At 41.4% G+C, this 19657-nt stretch overlaps 1 protein-coding gene across 3 annotated transcripts in view; it reads left to right on the top strand.

Moving 5' to 3' along the window:
* The first annotated feature begins 559 nt into the window (after positions 1-559).
* aox6 (aldehyde oxidase 6) overlaps positions 560-19657 on the top strand; it is a 47024-nt gene continuing 27926 nt past the window's right edge. The window contains exons 1-10 of one of the 3 annotated variants that reach the window (XM_079494717.1): positions 560-678; positions 3967-4024; positions 6077-6173; positions 6405-6513; positions 7196-7322; positions 7486-7547; positions 10554-10715; positions 11591-11671; positions 16748-16946; positions 18168-18260. In XM_079494717.1, coding sequence (XP_079350843.1) covers positions 622-678; positions 3967-4024; positions 6077-6173; positions 6405-6513; positions 7196-7322; positions 7486-7547; positions 10554-10715; positions 11591-11671; positions 16748-16946; positions 18168-18260 — 1045 coding nt within the window. In that variant the 5' untranslated portion in view covers positions 560-621. The other 2 variants (XM_079494718.1, XM_079494719.1) reach the window with 2 other exon arrangements.

Below are 19657 nucleotides of genomic sequence, written 5' to 3'. Positions count from 1 at the left end.
GCCAATTAGGACGGCCCGTCCCTCCAGGCTATGGGATCTTCTGTTGGAGGGAGAGAGAAAAACTATTATCCCACTAGAAAGAAAAAGCCTAAACAAACTGCATGCAGGGCTGAATTAGGCCAATATAATTAACTTCTAAATATATACCTGTATTCAGTTTTGGAGCCATATTAAAACGATCGTGACTCTGCCTGTTACCATCATAAAGCCCTTGCCTGCCAAGAGTTAAAGATAGAACAAATTAGAAGCCCCCTCAGTCAACTGTTCCTGAGACTGACCTCTCACCTTCTGTGTTCTGACATCACAAACCCCAGCCAGCCTCAGTGCAACTACACTCAGAACATTAGACCTAACCACAATATAACAAAGAAGATAAATACATCACTTATTATTGAATTTGGAGTGAACTTACAAAGTTACACAATCACAGACTAGAAACACATTTGTCCCTGCCTCTACCTCTGAGAGTGTCTCCCTGACTACCCCACTAGCAAATAAGGACGGCCCGTCCCTCCGGGCTATGGGATGTTCAGTTGGCTGCTTACCATGGTTGCTTAAGGTCAAAGGAGGCGGAGAGAGAGAGAGTTACACACAGATAGAGAGAAACAGAAACAAACAGACATGTCTACTACAGAGAAGCAGACAGACATGTTGTGTTTCTATGTCAATGGGAAAAAGGTAAGAAACACAAACTACTAAAGTATCAGCCAGTAATTTAAAAACCAGTTGCAACTAGCAGTAAAGTATCAGTCAGTTATTTATAATAAAACAACTTCCAATGTTACAACTAGCAGTAAAGCAACAGTCAGTGATTTAAACAGCTTTCTACTAGCAGTAAAGCATCAGTCAGTGATTTAAACAGCTTTCTACTAGCAGTAAAGCATCAGTCAGTGATTTAAACAGCTTTCTACTAGCAGTAAAGCATCAGTCAGTGATTTAAACAGCTTTCTACTAGCAGTAAAGTATCAGTCAGTGATTTAAACGGCTTTCTACTAGCAGTAAAGCATCAGTCAGTGATTTACACAGCTTTCTACTAGCAGTAAAGCATCAGTCAGTGATTTAAACAGCTTTCTACTAGCAGTAAAGCATCAGTCAGCATTTAAACAGCTTTCTACTAGCAGTAAAGTATCAGTCAGTGATTTAAACAGCTTTCTACTAGCAGTAAAGCATCAGTCAGCATTTAAACAGCTTTCTACTAGCAGTAAAGCATCAGTCAGCATTTAAACAGCTTTCTACTAGCAGTAAAGCATCAGTCAGTGATTTAAACAAGGTTTCTACTAGCAGTAAAGCATCAGTCAGTGATTTAAACAAGGTTTCTACTAGCAGTAAAGCATCAGTCAGTGATTTAAACAGCTTTCTACTAGCAGTAAAGCACCAGTCAGTGATTTAAACAGCTTTCTACTAGCAGTAAAGCATCAGTCAGTGATTTAAACAGCTTTCTACTAGCAGTGAAGCATCAGTCAGTGATTTAAACAAGGTTTCTACTAGCAGTAAAGCATCAGTCAGTGATTTAAATAAGGTTTCTACTAGCAGTAAAGCATCAGTCAGTGATTTAAACAAGGTTTCTACTAGCAGTAAAGCATCAGTCAGTGATTTAAACAGCTTTCTACTAGCAGTAAAGCATCAGTCAGTGATTTAAACAAGGTTTCTACTAGCAGTAAAGCATCAGTCAGTGATTTAAACAGCTTTCTACTAGCAGTAAAGCATCAGTCAGTGATTTAAACAGCTTTCTACTAGCAGTAAAGCATCAGTCAGTGATTTAAACAGCTTTCTACTAGCAGTAAAGCATCAGTCAGTGATTTAAACAGCTTTCTACTAGCAGTAAAGCACCAGTCAGTGATTTAAACAGCTTTCTACTAGCAGTAAAGCATCAGTCAGTGATTTAAACAGCTTTCTACTAGCAGTAAAGCATCAGTCAGTGATTTAAACAGCTTTCTACTAGCAGTAAAGCATCAGTCAGTGATTTAAACAGCTTTCTACTAGCAGTAAAGCACCAGTCAGTGATTTAAACAGCTTTCTACTAGCAGTAAAGCATCAGTCAGTGATTTAAACAGCTTTCTACTAGCAGTAAAGCATCAGTCAGTGATTTAAACAGCTTTCTACTAGCAGTAAGACTTACATTGAATTAATGCTGATTTAATGAGTTATGTCGGTGTGTTTAATGTTAGACACTATGTTGTAGAATATAGGATGTGTTCCATTCATGTTAGACACTGTTGTAGAATATAGGATGTGTTCCATTCATGTTAGACACTATGTTATAGGTTGTGTTCCATTCATGTTAGACACTATGTTGTAGAATATAGGATGTGTTCCATTCATGTTAGACACTATGTTGTAGAATATAGGATGTGTTCCATTCATGTTAGACACTATGTTAGAGGATGTGTTCCATTCATGTTAAACAAAACTGTGGGGTACCCCAAGGCTCGGTGGTGGGCCCAACGCTTTTTATTCTTTATATAAACGATATTTGTAGAGTATTAAACCGGTTACAATTTGTTAATTTTGCAGATGATACAACTTTACTTTGCTCTGGGAAAAAAATGAATGAACTTTTGGATACAGTCGAAGGGGAGTTGAAGAATTTAAAGAAATGGTTTGATATAAATAAGCTATCACTGAATGTAAGCAAATAAACGTAAAATCAGTGAGGACATCAAACTCAGGATTGACTCAGTAGAAATAGAAAGAGTGTGGGAGAACAAATTATTGGGTGTAATCATTGACAATAAACTAAATTGGAAACCTCATAAAAAGTATATAAAAGCAAAAATATCGAAATCTATTGCATTACTGCACAAAACTAAACATATCCTGGACCAGAAGTCATTATATATCCTGTACTGCTCATTCATAACGTAATAATCATCATTCGTTGATTTAAAAACATTAGAGATACTGTTTAGAGCTAAAAATGAAAACACTTCCAGACTGTATCCAAGGGTTGTTCACAATGAGAGAGAGCTGTTATTCACTCAGAGGAAATTGTATGTTTAAACAAAAACAAGAAAGGATCAACGTGAGAAGTAATTGTATAACGATAAAGGGTGTGAAGCTGTGGAATAGATGTGATGATGAACTGAAAGACTGTGGAGCTAAGGATAAACTTAAGAAGGTATTCAAAAACAAAGTATTAAATAGCTACACAGAGTAAAGGCTCAAATCAAGTAGCCATAGTGCTATGAAGTGCCATTTGTTTCTTTTGTTTTTTTGTGAAAATGTTACTACTGTGACTATTATTAGCATTGTTTTACTTGTTTTTTAGAAAAAAAAGGCATGTAAGCACTTTTATTTTATTATTTTACTTGAATATTACATTGTTCAGTAGAAATAAGACACATGAACTGTTTTTGTTTGAAAACCTGTAAAAGGGTATTTTTTATTATTTTAAGTTAAATGACAAAAGGGTAGACGTAATAAGCCTAGGCTTCAGTGGAAAAAACAAACCAACTAATAAACTAAACTAAACTATGTTAGAGGATGTGTTCCATTCATGTTAGACACTATGTTAGAGGATATGTTCCATTCATGTTAGACACTATGTTACTCACCTTGTGAGTTACACAGTGGTGGCAATTAACTAAGTGAATTTACTTTAGTACTGTACTTAAGTACAATTTAAGTACAGTACCCCAAATATTGTACTTTTACTCCACTACACTTATTTGAAAAAACGTTAGTTGCTAACTAGCAACTAGCTGTATATTATTACTACTTTTACTCAAGTACATCCAGACTCAACAGGGTATTTCTACATTATTGATACTTTTAGGTACTTTTTCCACCACTGGTGATTTAATCAGTATCATTGGAAACGCCTGTGAAGGAAGGAAGCAGCCAATATTCCATGTACAGAGCCTATTGTCTTTAAATAGCTGAGGATGACTGCCATTTAATTTTAGAGTGTGTGCGTGCGTGCGTGCGTGCGTGCGTGTGCGTGCGTGCGTGATTTAACCCTTTCAGGTGACAGACCAGCATGTGGACCCAGAGACCACTCTACTCTCTTACCTCAGAGACAAATGTATCCTTAATTATCTTCGTCAGGCTGGGCGGCCCAATGCCGAGACTATGTTTGTACTTGTGTACATGTGTGTGTGTGAGAGAGAGAGAGAGCGAGAGAGAGCAGCTAATCTCAGGGATAGTTGCAGCGACGTGTAGAGAGTGTTGGAGGGGCAGGGGCTGAAATCCCGTAAGAGGGCACCTTTGGACAAAAATAGTGAAAAATAGCAGATCTACAAGCTTGTAGATCAGCTATTTTCGGGGGGCAACCTAGGACTCTTTAGGTAGTGGAGATGCGGGGCTCCATTTTCGTCACCGCTAAACCCCTTATACCTAAACGTCTTTGCCTTTTTTTACTATTTTGAAAAATATTTTTGAATAGTTCAACTAGCCAATCTACATTGACACGTTGTGAGCTTGTAGACTGGCCATTTTAACTATTCAAAAATGTTTTGCAAAATAGTAAAAAAAGGCAAAGAAGTTTAGGGATAAGGGGTTTAGCGGTCACGAAAATGGAGCCCGCGGTGTACGACATGGATTTCTAAACAAATTTGTTCAACGCAAAATACTGTGTTCAAGTTCAGGAGACTTCGGGGGGAAAAAAAATTATCTCCTGAATGCTGCCTTCTGGCATGGCATGGAAAGGAGTGGCACTTGCATTTCTTTCACCATAAGTAAATGCTGCATTCGTGGTCTGGAGAGGGGCAGTTGTTTTACAGACGGGTAAAAGGGCAGGGGCTGAAGCCCCCCCCCCCCCTTTTGATGTCTATGTGTGCCCAGCCTGGGCACACTTGAACTTCCATGCGCGGCCAAAGGAAGCTGTGTTTTGCGTAATTTCCGAGTTTTTAGACAGCTGGTGGATGTAAATTAAGCTCCACCCACGCGGCAGAATGCCACTGGGGCAAGCCTTTCCGGGAATCTGGCCGACGCGGCAGCTTCATTTCTATCCACCAGCTGTCTAAAAACTCGGAAATGACGCAAAACACAGCTTCTTCTTTCTGTCCGCGCATGGAATCTAAAGTGTGCTCAGACCCTCACCGTGAAGCTGCACAGGCACTCCCTGAAGGCCAGCCCAGAACCTCTGCCAAAATGTATCACATTGTCCTGTATTGTAGTGCTGGCTTTTGCTAAACAACATTTTTGTGTTATTACTCCTACATATTTTGTCCAAACATCATGCAAATCGGAGCACATTATCGCTATGGTCATGTGATTAACCCTAGAACACTAAACGTATTGCTTTCTTACACCATCACTAAACACGGGTATATTTTATACAATGTAAAATATTCCATAAAAAATATTTCTCATCAAAATAGACTGTGAAAGACTTAAAAAAAATAAAAATAAAAATAGATATCATATGGTGGCAAAATCGGTGAAAAATGGGCACATTATTTTAAAAATATTCCTTAAAAAATAAATGGAGCTGGGAACTTCTAGCCTGGCGCAGCCAGACTTCATCTGCCCCTATTGCATATGCACCGACGCAGCGCAGTGGTATATTAGTATATATAAGTATATTAGTATATTGGTATACTTCTCCTTTGGTTCACCCATTCCTGGTCCAGTGAAGAAAAAAAGAAAACAATAAAAAAAGACCCATTGTGGGTGTATGTGATTTTTTTTCTCTATCACACTATCACTAAACACAGGTGAAATTCAGCCGAACACCTGCCTGCAGACATCAGCAACATTATGAAAAAATTGTGTCCGGGTGAAAATCACCTGTGTTTAATGTTCTAGGGTTAAGAGTTAAGACTCATCTATCCGACCTTTCGTATTCGCTCCAGATTGGCTTACAAAGTTAGTGGGATTTGCCCGTTTTGCACAAAAAAATGCAGGTCTTCATCAAGTGATAAAGAAAGTATTTTTTTTCTCAAATCTCATTGAAGGTGGCTCTGACTGACCTCCACAGTTTGTGGGCCCTGGGTAGGCAACCCGGCCTGGACTCTGGGAAGTGCACTTTTCTACTACTGCACGCACGCACGCACACACGCACCCGCACGCGCGCGCGCACACACACAGTGTTTGCCATCATCAAAAAGTTTGACCCTTGACCCCTGTCTGTCAGTGCGTCTCACAGGAAGTAAATCTGGCTGTGGAGGAGGAGGCTGTGGAGCCTGCACTGTGATGATGTCACGCTATGATGTCATCACCAAGACCATCAGGTATCCTTTATACTGTGATGATGTCACTATGATGTCATCACCAAGACCATCAGGTATCCTTTATACTGTGATGATGTCACTATGATGTCATCACCAAGACCACCAGGTATCCTTTATACTGTGATGATGTCACTATGATGTCATCACCAAGACCACCAGGTATCCTTTATACTGTGATGATGACGTTGTCATGGAGATGGTGGTAGTTTTCCTTCATATTAACCCTTTCAGTCACCTGTCCGTCAACGCCTGTCTGCTTCCAGTGGTTCAGCTCCATGGAGCAGCTGTCACCACCGTGGAGGGGATCGGCTCCACCAAGACCCGGATTCATCCGGTCCAGGTTTTATTACACACACACCAAGACCCGGATCCATCCGGTCCAGGTTCTATTACACACACACCAAGACCCCGATCCATCCGGTCCAGGTTTTATAACACACACCAAGACCCGGATCCATCCGGTCCAGGGTTTTATATCACACACCAAGACCCGGATCCATCCGGTCCAGGTTTTATAACACACACCAAGACCCAGGATCCATCCGGTCCAGGTTTTATAACACACACCAAGACCCGGGATCCATCCGGTCCATGTTTTATAACACACACCAAGACCCCGGATCCAACCGGTCCAGGTTTTATTACACACACCAAGACCCCGATCGATCCGGTCCAGGTTTTATAACACACACCAAGACCCGGATCTATCCGGTCCAGGTTTTATTACACACACCAAGACCCGGATGCATCCGGTCCAGGTTTTATAACACACACCAAGACCCGGGATCCATCCGGTCCAGGTTTTATAACACACACCAAGACCCGGGATCCATCCGGTCCAGGTTTTATAACACACACCAAGACCCGGGATCTATCCGGTCCAGGTTTTATAACACACACCAAGACCTGGATCCATCCGGTCCAGGTTTTATAGCCTACATTCTATAATTTCATAATCTGTAAAAAGCTAAAAAATGACGTGTGTGTGTGTGTGTGTGCGTGTGTGCGTGCGTGTGCGTTAGGAGCGTATAGCGCTTGCTCATGGGTCACAGTGTGGGTTTTGCACCCCCGGCATGGTGATGAGTGTGTACACTCTGCTGAGGAACAACCCACATCCTACCATGGAGGATATCACACTCACACTGGCAGGTACACACACACACGCACGCACACACACACACACACACACACACACACACACACACACACACACACACACACACACACACACACACACACACACACACACACACACACACACACACACACACACACACAAAATATATTTATTCTCTGTCTGTCTGGTTGCTAGGTAACCTGTGTCGGTGTACTGGCTATCGGCCCATCCTGGACGGTTTCTCAACCTTCTGTCAGGTATGAATGGGCTATTGGGGCTAAAGATGTGTAACTAGAAGAAGTGCTCCTCAGAGCACAGGTCTCCACCAGATCAGGAACGTTTGTTGTGGCCGTGCATTGTTTGGTATTGACTGTTTGGTATTCACAATGTGAATACCAAACAGTCAATACCAAACAATGCACGTATGTGAATTTCACATATTATCTTCAGAGTATGAGCTGTTACCCTCTGGTAGACATTATGGAGCGTGCCGTTGCAAGAGCGGCCACATAGTTCATAGCTCTTAGTGGGGAATGGACTTCTTGACCTTCGTCTGTTATTTATTGTTCTTACCTGATACTATACCTTGTGAATACTCTTGTACTTGTTATATTCATATACCTTCTCTGATTGCAATTTTGCACTGATCTCTTGTGATACTCTTGTGATACTATACCTTGTACAATGCTGCTATTGTATTTAAAAAAACGTTAATGTACTGCTACACTTTTGCCCAAGACAAATTTCCCCTCGTGGGACAATAAATTATATCTCATCATCTCATCTCATCATAGAAGTAGCAGATAATGGCCAATAGACAATAGGGCAATGTTAAAAGGGTAGCATTTCTTCCTCAGCCTAGTGGGAATGTGCGTGCACAGTTTCACCACAATAGGACGCTGCGTTCACGAAGTTTGAAGCTCACTCCTGCAAACTTCATCAGATGTCAATCTTAGCCAATCAGGATATAATGTGAAACATCAAACAAGCTATAAAAAAATATAGCGCTGTTGGTGCACATACAACGTTTTACACAGATCGGTGGAGTTATAGGTTAAAAACACAAAGCGGCCTGTTGCAGGGCCAACATGAGGGATTATGAAGGTGTGTATGTTGACAACGCTTGCTGCACGCAACTGTGTGTCCCTCATCACAGGGATTGATATTCCCAGGCTCAAATGATTAGTATTGTCACCACCACCAATAATAATGATATAAGACCAGCCATCTGCACCTACACACAACATTCATTGCAGTGGAACCCCTGTTTTGTTGTGGTTTTCCAATCATACTGTAACATATTACACCCACCCATTAAGACCAGGTTTAGTTTAGTATTATTTATAGTAGGTTTAGTAATTGATGAGAACTTACACGTATACATTGACCATTAACATTATGCACACATTTTGAAGTATATAGTAACTGTAAGTATTGTTGTGAATATTAACACATGCACACAGACCATGAGGATCTAGCTGTTTTTGTATAAAACACCAGCAGTTCAGGATATGGGATCAGTTGCCATGGTTACACCCCCCGCAGAGGCTATGGGATGTCATCTCTACACACACACACACACACACACACACACACACACACACACACACACACACACACACACACACAGATGCTGTACAAATTATAAAGGACTTAATTTAGGGCCCTTGTCCACACTCTGCACGCACGCACGCCTTCGGACTGGCAGTCGGCCATAGCCAGCATGTCGAATTCAATAAAGGAATTAGTAACCCAACAAAGCTCTTCTGTTAAACCAAACCCTTAAGGAAAATGTCTCCCTCCGCCGTCAACTTGGGGTTAGGCCCCCGAGCCCGACTCCCAAGGAGCTCGCTGGACCAGTCCTCGAGGATAACCCCCCCCTGGGGTTTCCCCTCCCCACCCTTGCCCCCGTCACCGGCGTCCCCCCGACACCCAACATTGACCACCCATCCGTTCCCCCACCTACTGGGCCTTCCGCCCAGACACGGAGGTTGGACACCCGTCGAACCCGAAGGCTGGTGGCTGTCCGCCGTAGAGGTTCGAGACCTGCAGTACCTGGTGGAGTTGCTGGACGGGAGTCCTGCAAGAACCCCTTTGGATTCCCCGTGCTTTGATTCCTCCTCCTTTAAAACCCTGTAACACCCGGATATATTTCTACTTGCAAAGAGATTTCAAACGTACTACTACTTTGTACTACTAGGACTTTGCAGGGGAAATTATGTAAAAAAAATAAGAAAAAAGTTTTATGCAAATGTATAATAATTATTCAAATAATAATAAATTAAAAAATTACATTTGAGGGATATCTTTCACAATAATAAATTAAACATGTTCTAGACATTCTAATGATCACAAAAAATAATGTGTGAATTTCTGCCTCTGGGGGGGGTATTTATATGCAAATATCATGACCAATGGCTTTGCAAGACTAAACAATTAACATCTGTTTAGGTGAAAAAAAGAACAGAAAAATAATTAAGTTTATTGATTAAAATAAAAATGTTACCAAAAAGCATCGTTGGGGCTTACAGGGTTTAATCAGGGAATTCGACAAGGCCTGGTGCACTACCCCCATGGAGACGCACAGACGTGTCCGTCAAGGGGGTAATACTGTTAAGGGTGACGTAACGCCAAGCTAACCGTTACGTATCATCCTCCCCTCTTTTTAAGGTGACGCTCACCAGCAAGAACCTTGTCGGAATATAAGCGTACCTAAATCGTAATTAAACCTTCTCAAGTTCACGACTTGGTTCATACTTTAGTCATCATAGCCAAGATTACCGAACCCTTGGGAGATAGCGAAAAAGAAGGCACTGGAGCAGCAATTTAGGCCCTTAGTTTAATAACAGGGTGCAGGCTAGCGTTTGGTTCAGTCAGGACCTTTTCGGCCTAAACGGAATTACCCCACCTGACACACACAATGTATTTTCTAAGTGAAGAGATTATTTCAAAATTATTTGAAAACAGCAGATCTGCAAGGGTCTCTTTTCAAATTATGTTTTCACATTTTTAAGACCTCTGAACAACATTTTACTGTGATTTGACAATAAAGGTGGATCTGATGCTGCCAATACTTTTGTACTTTTACTCAATAAAAATGTGAATACATCATTATATTATGGATTGGGTTACACTTTTATACAATAATTATTACAAGACGATGAATGAATATTAGAACATATCAGTTTAATTCATCATTATATTTAATCCGTAATTGTTATGATTTAACAATCAGTATTTGTTGTGGTTAAATGTCTTCACAGGAGTCTAGCTCCAATGGGAACGCAGACTGTTGCCGAGCCAATGGGAATGCAGACTGTTGCAGAGCCAATGGGAATGCAGACTGTTGCAGAGCCAATGGGAATGGAGACTCTGGCCAAGCCAATGGGAACGCAGACTTCTGCCAGAAGGGAACAGAATACAACGTAGGTTTTTAAGGACACAGAGTCACCCTCAGAATAACAGATCATTCATTGCTCACCATCAATGATCTATCGCATTGACTGTGACTGTGTGTTTCTGCTCTTTTCTTTGTGTCATCACAATGGGTTTTCTGTTAATCAAAGAGATACGGAGACAATGATTACTATCACAATATAGAGCTATTCCTATTTTAATGATGATGTCTTATTAAAGGAGCATTCAGTGATTCGGGTGATTTGGAGAAAAAAAAACGTCCGCCCTGGTAACAAGATGTGCACATGCACACGCTCTACAGTGAGGGAAGTACAACAGACCAACAGCACACACACTAAGGCCCGCCCCACTCGATCATGATTGGAGGAAGGCCCCTCTCATCCTGATTGGATGAAAGCTTTGCCACCCAAAGCCCAAACCAAAACTAGGGTTTTGTTTTACCCCAGGGGCTCACTGGGGACAGTGAGGAACTCCTTATATGGTCAGCACACTTTATAGTAGGGAGGATTATCCAAAAAATAAGAAAAAATAAGTGATATTTGAATTAAGTGAAATCACTGAATATACCTTTTTAAGACATTTGTAGAATCTGGTCTCAGTCCCAAATGGGTTAAAGAGCTGAATGTCCCAGTTAAATATGAAAAGGGAGAGAAAAATAACCTCCCCTGTCACCCCAAATAACCTCCCCTGTCACCCCAACTAGAAAAATAACCTCCCCTGTCACCCCAAATAACCTCCCCTGTCACCCCAACTAGCGATGCTCCCTGGATGCAGGTAATAACTGACTGTAGGATAGTTTGTTTTGTGTTACAGTTGATCATAAAGGTCGAGTTTGTTTATGTAGCAGTAGAATGTAGTTTGTAAGTTTTCTTTTGCGCTGCAGGGCGCTCTGGATCTGTTCGACAGAGACGGCCTCCTCCCATTGGACGAAACACAAGAACTGATCTTCCCTCCAGAACTTATCGTACGTCAGTTTCATTATTTACTGCTTCTGGTGACTGATATTGTCCTTCTAATGAATTAATGTTAGACTAGTTGAAAACACACGTCTCTGCTTCTGGTGACTGAAATTGTCCTAATGAATTAATGTTAGACTAGTTGAAAACACACGTCTCTGCTTCTGGTGACTGATATTGTCCTTCTAATGAATTAATGTTAGACTAGTTGAAAACACATGTCTCTGCTTCTGGTGACTGAAATTGTCCTTCTAATGAATTAATGTTAGACTAGTTTAAAACACACGTCTCTGCTTCTGGTGACTGAAATTGTCCTTCTAATGAATTAATGTTAGACTAGTTGAAAACACACGTCTCTGCTTCTGGTGACTGAAATTGTCCTTCTAATGAATTAATGTTAGACTAGTTGAAAACACACGTCTCTGCTTCTGGTGACTGAAATTGTCCTTCTAATGAATTAATGTTAGACTAGTTGAAAACACACGTCTCTGCTTCTGGTGACTGAAATTGTCCTTCTAAGGAATTAATGTTAGACTAGTTGAAAACACACCGCTCTGCTTCTGGTGACTAAAGTTGTCCTTCTAATGAATTAATGTTAGACTAGTTGAAAACACACCGCTCTTCTTCTGGTGACTGAAATTGTCCTAATGAATTAATGTTAGACTAGTTGAAAACACACGTCTCTGCTTCTGGTGACTGATATTGTCCTTCTAATGAATTAATGTTAGACTAGTTGAAAACACACCGCTCTGCTTCTGGTGACTGAAGTTGTCCTTCTAATGAATTAATGTTAGACTAGTTGAAAAGACACGTCTCTGCTTCTGGTGACTGAAATTGTCCTTCTAATGAATTAATGTTAGACTAGTTGAAAACACACCGCTCTGCTTCTGGTGACTGAAGTTGTCCTTCTAATGAATTAATGTTAGACTAGTTGAAAACACACCGCTCTGCTTCTGGTGACTGAAATTGTCCTTCTAATGAATTAATGTTAGACTAGTTGAAAACACACGTCTCTGCTTCTGGTGACTGAAATTGTCCTTCTAATGAATTAATGTTAGACTAGTTGAAAACACACGTCTCTGCTTCTGGTGACTGAAATTGTCCTTCTAATGAATTAATGTTAGACTAGTTGAAAACACACGTCTCTGCTTCTGGTGACTGAAATTGTCCTTCTAATGAATTAATGTTAGACTAGTTGAAAACACACGTCTCTGCTTCTGGTGACTGAAATTGTCCTAATGAATTAATGTTAGACTAGTTGAAAACACACGTCTCTGCTTCTGGTGACTGAAATTGTCCTTCTAATGAATTAATGTTAGACTAGTTGAAAACACACGTCTCTGCTTCTGGTGACTGAAATTGTCCTTCTAATGAATTAATGTTAGACTAGTTGAAAACACACGTCTCTGCTTCTGGTGACTGAAATTGTCCTTCTAATGAATTAATGTTAGACTAGTTGAAAACACACGTCTCTGCTTCTGGTGACTGAAATTGTCCTTCTAAGGAATTAATGTTAGACTAGTTGAAAACACACCGCTCTGCTTCTGGTGACTAAAGTTGTCCTTCTAATGAATTAATGTTAGACTAGTTGAAAACACACCGCTCTTCTTCTGGTGACTGAAATTGTCCTAATGAATTAATGTTAGACTAGTTGAAAACACACGTCTCTGCTTCTGGTGACTGATATTGTCCTTCTAATGAATTAATGTTAGACTAGTTGAAAACACACCGCTCTGCTTCTGGTGACTGAAGTTGTCCTTCTAATGAATTAATGTTAGACTAGTTGAAAAGACACGTCTCTGCTTCTGGTGACTGAAATTGTCCTTCTAATGAATTAATGTTAGACTAGTTGAAAACACACCGCTCTGCTTCTGGTGACTGAAGTTGTCCTTCTAATGAATTAATGTTAGACTAGTTGAAAACACACCGCTCTGCTTCTGGTGACTGAAATTGTCCTTCTAATGAATTAATGTTAGACTAGTTGAAAACACACGTCTCTGCTTCTGGTGACTGAAATTGTCCTTCTAATGAATTAATGTTAGACTAGTTGAAAACACATGTCTCTGCTTCTGGTGACTGAAATTGTCCTTCTAATGAATTAATGTTAGACTAGTTGAAAACACACGTCTCTGCTTCTGGTGACTGAAATTGTCCTTTTAATGAATTAATGTTAGACTAGTTGAAAACACACGTCTCTGCTTCTAGTGACTGAAATTGTCCTTCTAATGAATTAATGTTAGACTAGTTGAAAACACACGTCTCTGCTTCTGGTGACTGAAATTGTCCTTCTAATGAATTAATGTTAGACTAGTTTAAAACACACGTCTCTGCTTCTGGTGACTGAAATTGTCCTTCTAATGAATTAATGTTAGACTAGTTGAAAACACACGTCTCTGCTTCTGGTGACTGAAATTGTCCTTCTAATGAATTAATGTTAGACTAGTTGAAAACACACGTCTCTGCTTCTGGTGACTGAAATTGTCCTTCTAATGAATTAATGTTAGACTAGTTGAAAACACACGTCTCTGCTTCTGGTGACTGAAATTGTCCTTCTAAGGAATTAATGTTAGACTAGTTGAAAACACACCGCTCTGCTTCTGGTGACTAAAGTTGTCCTTCTAATGAATTAATGTTAGACTAGTTGAAAACACACCGCTCTTCTTCTGGTGACTGAAATTGTCCTAATGAATTAATGTTAGACTAGTTGAAAACACACGTCTCTGCTTCTGGTGACTGATATTGTCCTAATGAATTAATGTTAGACTAGTTGAAAACACACCGCTCTGCTTCTGGTGACTTATATTGTCCTAATGAATTAATGTTAGACTAGTTGAAAACACACGTCTCTGCTTCTGGTGACTGAAATTGTCCTTCTAATGAATTAATGTTAGACTAGTTGAAAACACACCGCTCTGCTTCTGGTGACTTATATTGTCCTAATGAATTAATGTTAGACTAGTTGAAAACACACGTCTCTGCTTCTGGTGACTGAAATTGTCCTTCTAATGAATTAATGTTAGACTAGTTGAAAACACACCGCTCTGCTTCTGGTGACTTATATTGTCCTAATGAATTAATGTTAGACTAGTTGAAAACACACGTCTCTGCTTCTGGTGACTGAAATTGTCCTTCTAATGAATTAATGTTAGACTAGTTGAAAACACACGTCTCTGCTTCTGGTGACTGAAATTGTCCTTCTAATGAATTAATGTTAGACTAGTTGAAAATACACCGCTCTGCTTCTGGTGACTGAAGTTGTCCTTCTAATGAATTAATGTTAGACTAGTTGAAAACACACGTCTCTGCTTCTGGTGACTGATATTGTCCTAATGAATTAATGTTAGACTAGTTGAAAACACACCGCTCTGCTTCTGGTGACTTATATTGTCCTAATGAATTAATGTTAGACTAGTTGAAAACACACGTCTCTGCTTCTGGTGACTGAAATTGTCCTTCTAATGAATTAATGTTAGACTAGTTGAAAACACACGTCTCTGCTTCTGGTGACTGAAATTGTCCTTCTAATGAATTAATGTTAGACTAGTTGAAAATACACCGCTCTGCTTCTGGTGACTGAAGTTGTCCTTCTAATGAATTAATGTTAGACTAGTTGAAAACACACGTCTCTGCTTCTGGTGACTGATATTGTCCTAATGAATTAATGTTAGACTAGTTGAAAACACACCGCTCTGCTTCTGGTGACTGAAGTTGTCCTTCTAATGAATTAATGTTAGACTAGTTGAAAACACACGTCTCTGCTTCTGGTGACTGAAATTGTCCTTCTAATGAATTAATGTTAGACTAGTTGAAAACACACCGCTCTGCTTCTGGTGACTGAAGTTGTCCTTCTAATGAATTAATGTTAGACTAGTTGAAAACACACCGCTCTGCTTCTGGTGACTGAAATTGTCCTTTAATTAATTAATGTTAGACTAGTTGAAAACACACCGCTCTGCTTCTGGTGACTGAAATTGTCCTTCTAATGAATTAATGTTAGACTAGTTGAAAACACACGTCTCTGCTTCTGGTGACTGAAATTGTCCTTCTAATGAATGTTAGACTCATTGAAAACACACCGCTTTGCTTCTTGTGACTGAAATTGTCCTCCTAATGAATGTTAGTCATTGAAAAGTAACACACGTTCCTGCTTCTGGTGACTGATTGTCCTTCTGATGAATGCATTGAAAACTGTGCAGCTGTGTTTTCTGTTGAGTCACGATTGACTCACAAGGTCGGATGTCACGGTGTCAGCTGACTGCTTCCCTCGTGGAATGTTCACGCTTCTCTGTTCATGGTCAAATATACAAATACACGGTACCACTGTGTTTACTTTTTAGAGGGTCAGGCTGGCAGGCAGGCTGGCTAGCTGGCTGGATGGCTGGCTGGCTGGCTGGCTGGCTGGCAGGCTGGCTGGCTGGCAGGCTGGCTGGCAGGCAGGCAGGCTGGCTGTCTGGCTGGCAGGCAGGCTGGCAGGCTGGCAGGCAAGCTGGCAGGCTGGCTGTCTGGCAGGCTGGCTGGCTGGCTGGCAGGCTGGCTGGCAGGCAGGCAGGCTGGCTGTCTGGCTGGCAGGCTGGCTGGCTGGCTGGCTGGCTGGCTGGATGGCTGGCTGGCTGGCTGGCTGGCTGGCAGGCTGGCTGGCTGGCTGGCTGGCTGGCTGGCAGGCTGGCTGGCTGGCTGGCTGGCAGGCTGGCTGGCTGGCAGGCTGGCTGGCTGGCTGGCTGGCAGGCAGGCAGGAAATGTTTTCAGGACATGTAAAAAAGAAAGAAGCTGTGGATCCAATAGTTATTATTTAGTCACAAAAGATCTTGCCAATACTTATGAAACACACATGCACACACATGCAAGCACGCACGCGCACGCGCGCACACACACACACACACACACACACACACACACACACACACACACACACACACACACACACACACACACACACACACACACACACACACACACACACACACACACACACACACACACACACACAATGTGTGACTGAAAGTGACGTCAGACTTTGGTGCTCTATTGCAAAGTTATCTAACTGTCTGTCTCTGTCTCTGTCTGTCTGTCTGTCTGTCTACCAGTTGATGTCAGAGGCCCAGAGCCAGGCCAGACAGGAGTTCCATGCAGACAGACAGGAAGGAGACAGACAGGTCCACGCAGACAGACAGGAGTTCCATGGGGACAGAGGATCCTGGGTGTTTCCTGTCTGTGTGGAGGACCTGCTTCACCTCAAATCAACCCACCCTGAGGCCCCTCTGGTGCTAGGAAACACTAACATAGGTGTGTGTGTGTGTGTGTGTGTGTGTGTGTGTGTGTGTGTGTGTGTGTGTGTGTGTGTGTGTGTGTGTGTGTGTGTGTGTGTGTGTGTGTGTGTGTGTGTGTGTGTGTGTGTGTGTGTGTGTGTGTGTTGGTGTGGTGTGGTGTGGTGTGGTGTGGTGTGGTGTGGTAGGACATAACAATAATACACCACTAACTTGATTGATTGAATGAATTTAATCCATTGTTTGAGTCAAATCTGGATCTGTTTTGTTGAACTCCCTCTGGTGTTGTGATCGTGGACTTCTTTGACATTAAGGAAGTATTTAGTCAGGTACATGGGTATCTTGTATCTTGTACATAACAACAATATACCACTAGCATAGGATACCACTAATGGGAGGTCCTGGTAGGAGATAACTCTAATATAAGATTATATATGTCTGTAGAGGTCCTGGTAGGAGATAACTCTAATATAAGATTATATCACCAGGACCTGTAGAGGTCCTGGTAGGAGATAAAACCATCGGTACTAGAGGTCCTGAATTATGTTTTCATGCCAGTGGTAGAAGAAGTACAACTATATGGTTTAGTTTTTCTTTGAAAAATAACCAATCTACAAGCTCTACGGGCTCTCAATGCATCACACATGCATCAACTAACTGAAGCCTGATGAACCTTTGAGATGGAGTGGAGTAGAAGTACAGTGGGATCCCATATCTTTGTTCCTCAGTCTCAAACTGATCTTTATCAGGACCCAGAGGTACCTCTGTTAGACACACCCACATACCCACCCCCAGATTCTCAGCCACACCCACAGGTTTATTTTAATATGTGGAGTGGCCATTCAACCACCAGGTGGCTTCAAGCCATGATGAGCAGAGCTGCACTGAGTATAGCTTGCAATATGCAGTGGTGGAAAAAGTATCACATTTTGTACTTGAGTAAAAGTATCAATACTGCAATATAGAAATACATTGAAATACATACTGTTACAAGTAACAGTCCGGTATTCAACATTTAATTGAGTAAAAGTACAAAAGTATTGGTATCAAAGTGTACTTAAAGTACCAAAAGTAGAAAGTACTCATTGTGCAGAATGTCCAATTTCAAGTTTTCAAATGTGTACAAATCTATGATGTATGTATGTATGATGCTTTTAAATGGAAACACTAAGTACTCCATTCAAGTCAAATTAATTGAATAACTTTCAGAGCAGTAATTACTTTTTGTTTTGTTTCTCAGGTCCTGAAATGAAGTTCAAAGGAGTGCTCCACCCACTGATTATCTCACCTATCAGAGTCAAGGAGCTGTATGACATCACTCACACGCCACAGGGTATGAGGTCATCATTACGTTAACCACTTAATTCCCAGCATATGCACATGTATTGTGCGGAAATCTCTATCTATCTATCTATCTCTCTCTCTCTCTCTCTCTCTCTCTCTCTCTCTCTCTCTCTCTCTCTCTCTCTCTCTCTCTCTCTCTCTCTCTCTCTCTCTCTCTCTCTGTGCCCACAATGTTTAGGTGCCCACTCTTCCTGCACCCTTTTGCAATGTGAAATGCCACCAAATCCGAAATGCTTTTCCACTTTGCTTCTGTCTTGGCCATGTGAAAATGAAGCCCCGACTTGTGAAAGCTGAAATGCTTTTATTGTGAGGGCAAATTCCTGCATATGCTTCCGCGTGCTGAAAATAGCTGATCTACAAGCTCACAACGTGTCGCGGACGCGACGCGTTGTGAGCTTGTAGATCAAGCTTTTATTTTTCAGCATGCAACACATCGTATACAACAAAGTATAAATCAGGCTTCACTGTGGGAGTGTTTTGTTGGCCCGAGGCGACGTGTGTACACACAGCGCTCCTCGTCACAAAAATAACAAGCTATTGGACGCTATTTTTTGGTTTAATCAAACGACAACAAGTTTACTTCAGTGTTTGGGTCGGGACATGTTCAGGGTCTGCGACTGCATGGATCAGCACGAGCGCGCATCATCATCCAGCTGTGAGCTGTGCGTGCGCTGTGCGCTCCTTGTGATTGCGGGACGTTCCTTGTTGACGCTATTCTTCCCAGGTTGTACGTGAGGCTGACAGTCTATTCTGTCATTTGGACCGTTCACTCTCTGTGTTTTCTGTCCTGAATGTGAACAATCCTTCTAGGAACGTTGCTTCTACGCTGTGAAGGCCATGCAGAGTTCTGTGTAGACGTCTCTTTGTCATCACACTCTCACTCCCAGAATGGCCTGTATAGGGACTTCTTGGGACAAATATGTGACCTAATGTCGAACGCTCCTCCCGGTCACATGCTGTCTCATCCCGCTGTCTAAAAAAAACACAGAACATTATAAAGGACACTTCCCACTCCGGTCACTCCCTGTTTGAAGTGTTGCCATCAGGCAGACGGTGCAGAGTGCTCAAGTCAGGGACCAGCAGACTCAGTATCCTATCTATCCCAGAGCGGTAGCCACACTAAATGCTGCTAAGAAATGATCCATTGCTAAAATACCTGTTTTATTGGGCTGTTTTTAAGTTAAGTACAATCGGGGTTTGTGCAATAACAGCTGCAATTAAGTGTGTACTGTACAAGTCATGTGCAATAGGGATTTGTGCAATAACATGAAGTACGGTTATGTGTGTGTTCTTGTTGTATTAGCTTTTATAGTTTTTATATTCTAGTTTATGATGCACTGATCGGTTGGCACTTTTAATTTCGTTGTACTTGTTGCAATGACAATA

This window comes from Electrona antarctica (assembly GCF_951216825.1).
Source record: "Electrona antarctica genome assembly, chromosome: 23".
Lineage (NCBI taxonomy): Eukaryota > Metazoa > Chordata > Actinopteri > Myctophiformes > Myctophidae > Electrona > Electrona antarctica.
This window is presented reverse-complemented; position numbering and strand designations above follow the sequence as displayed.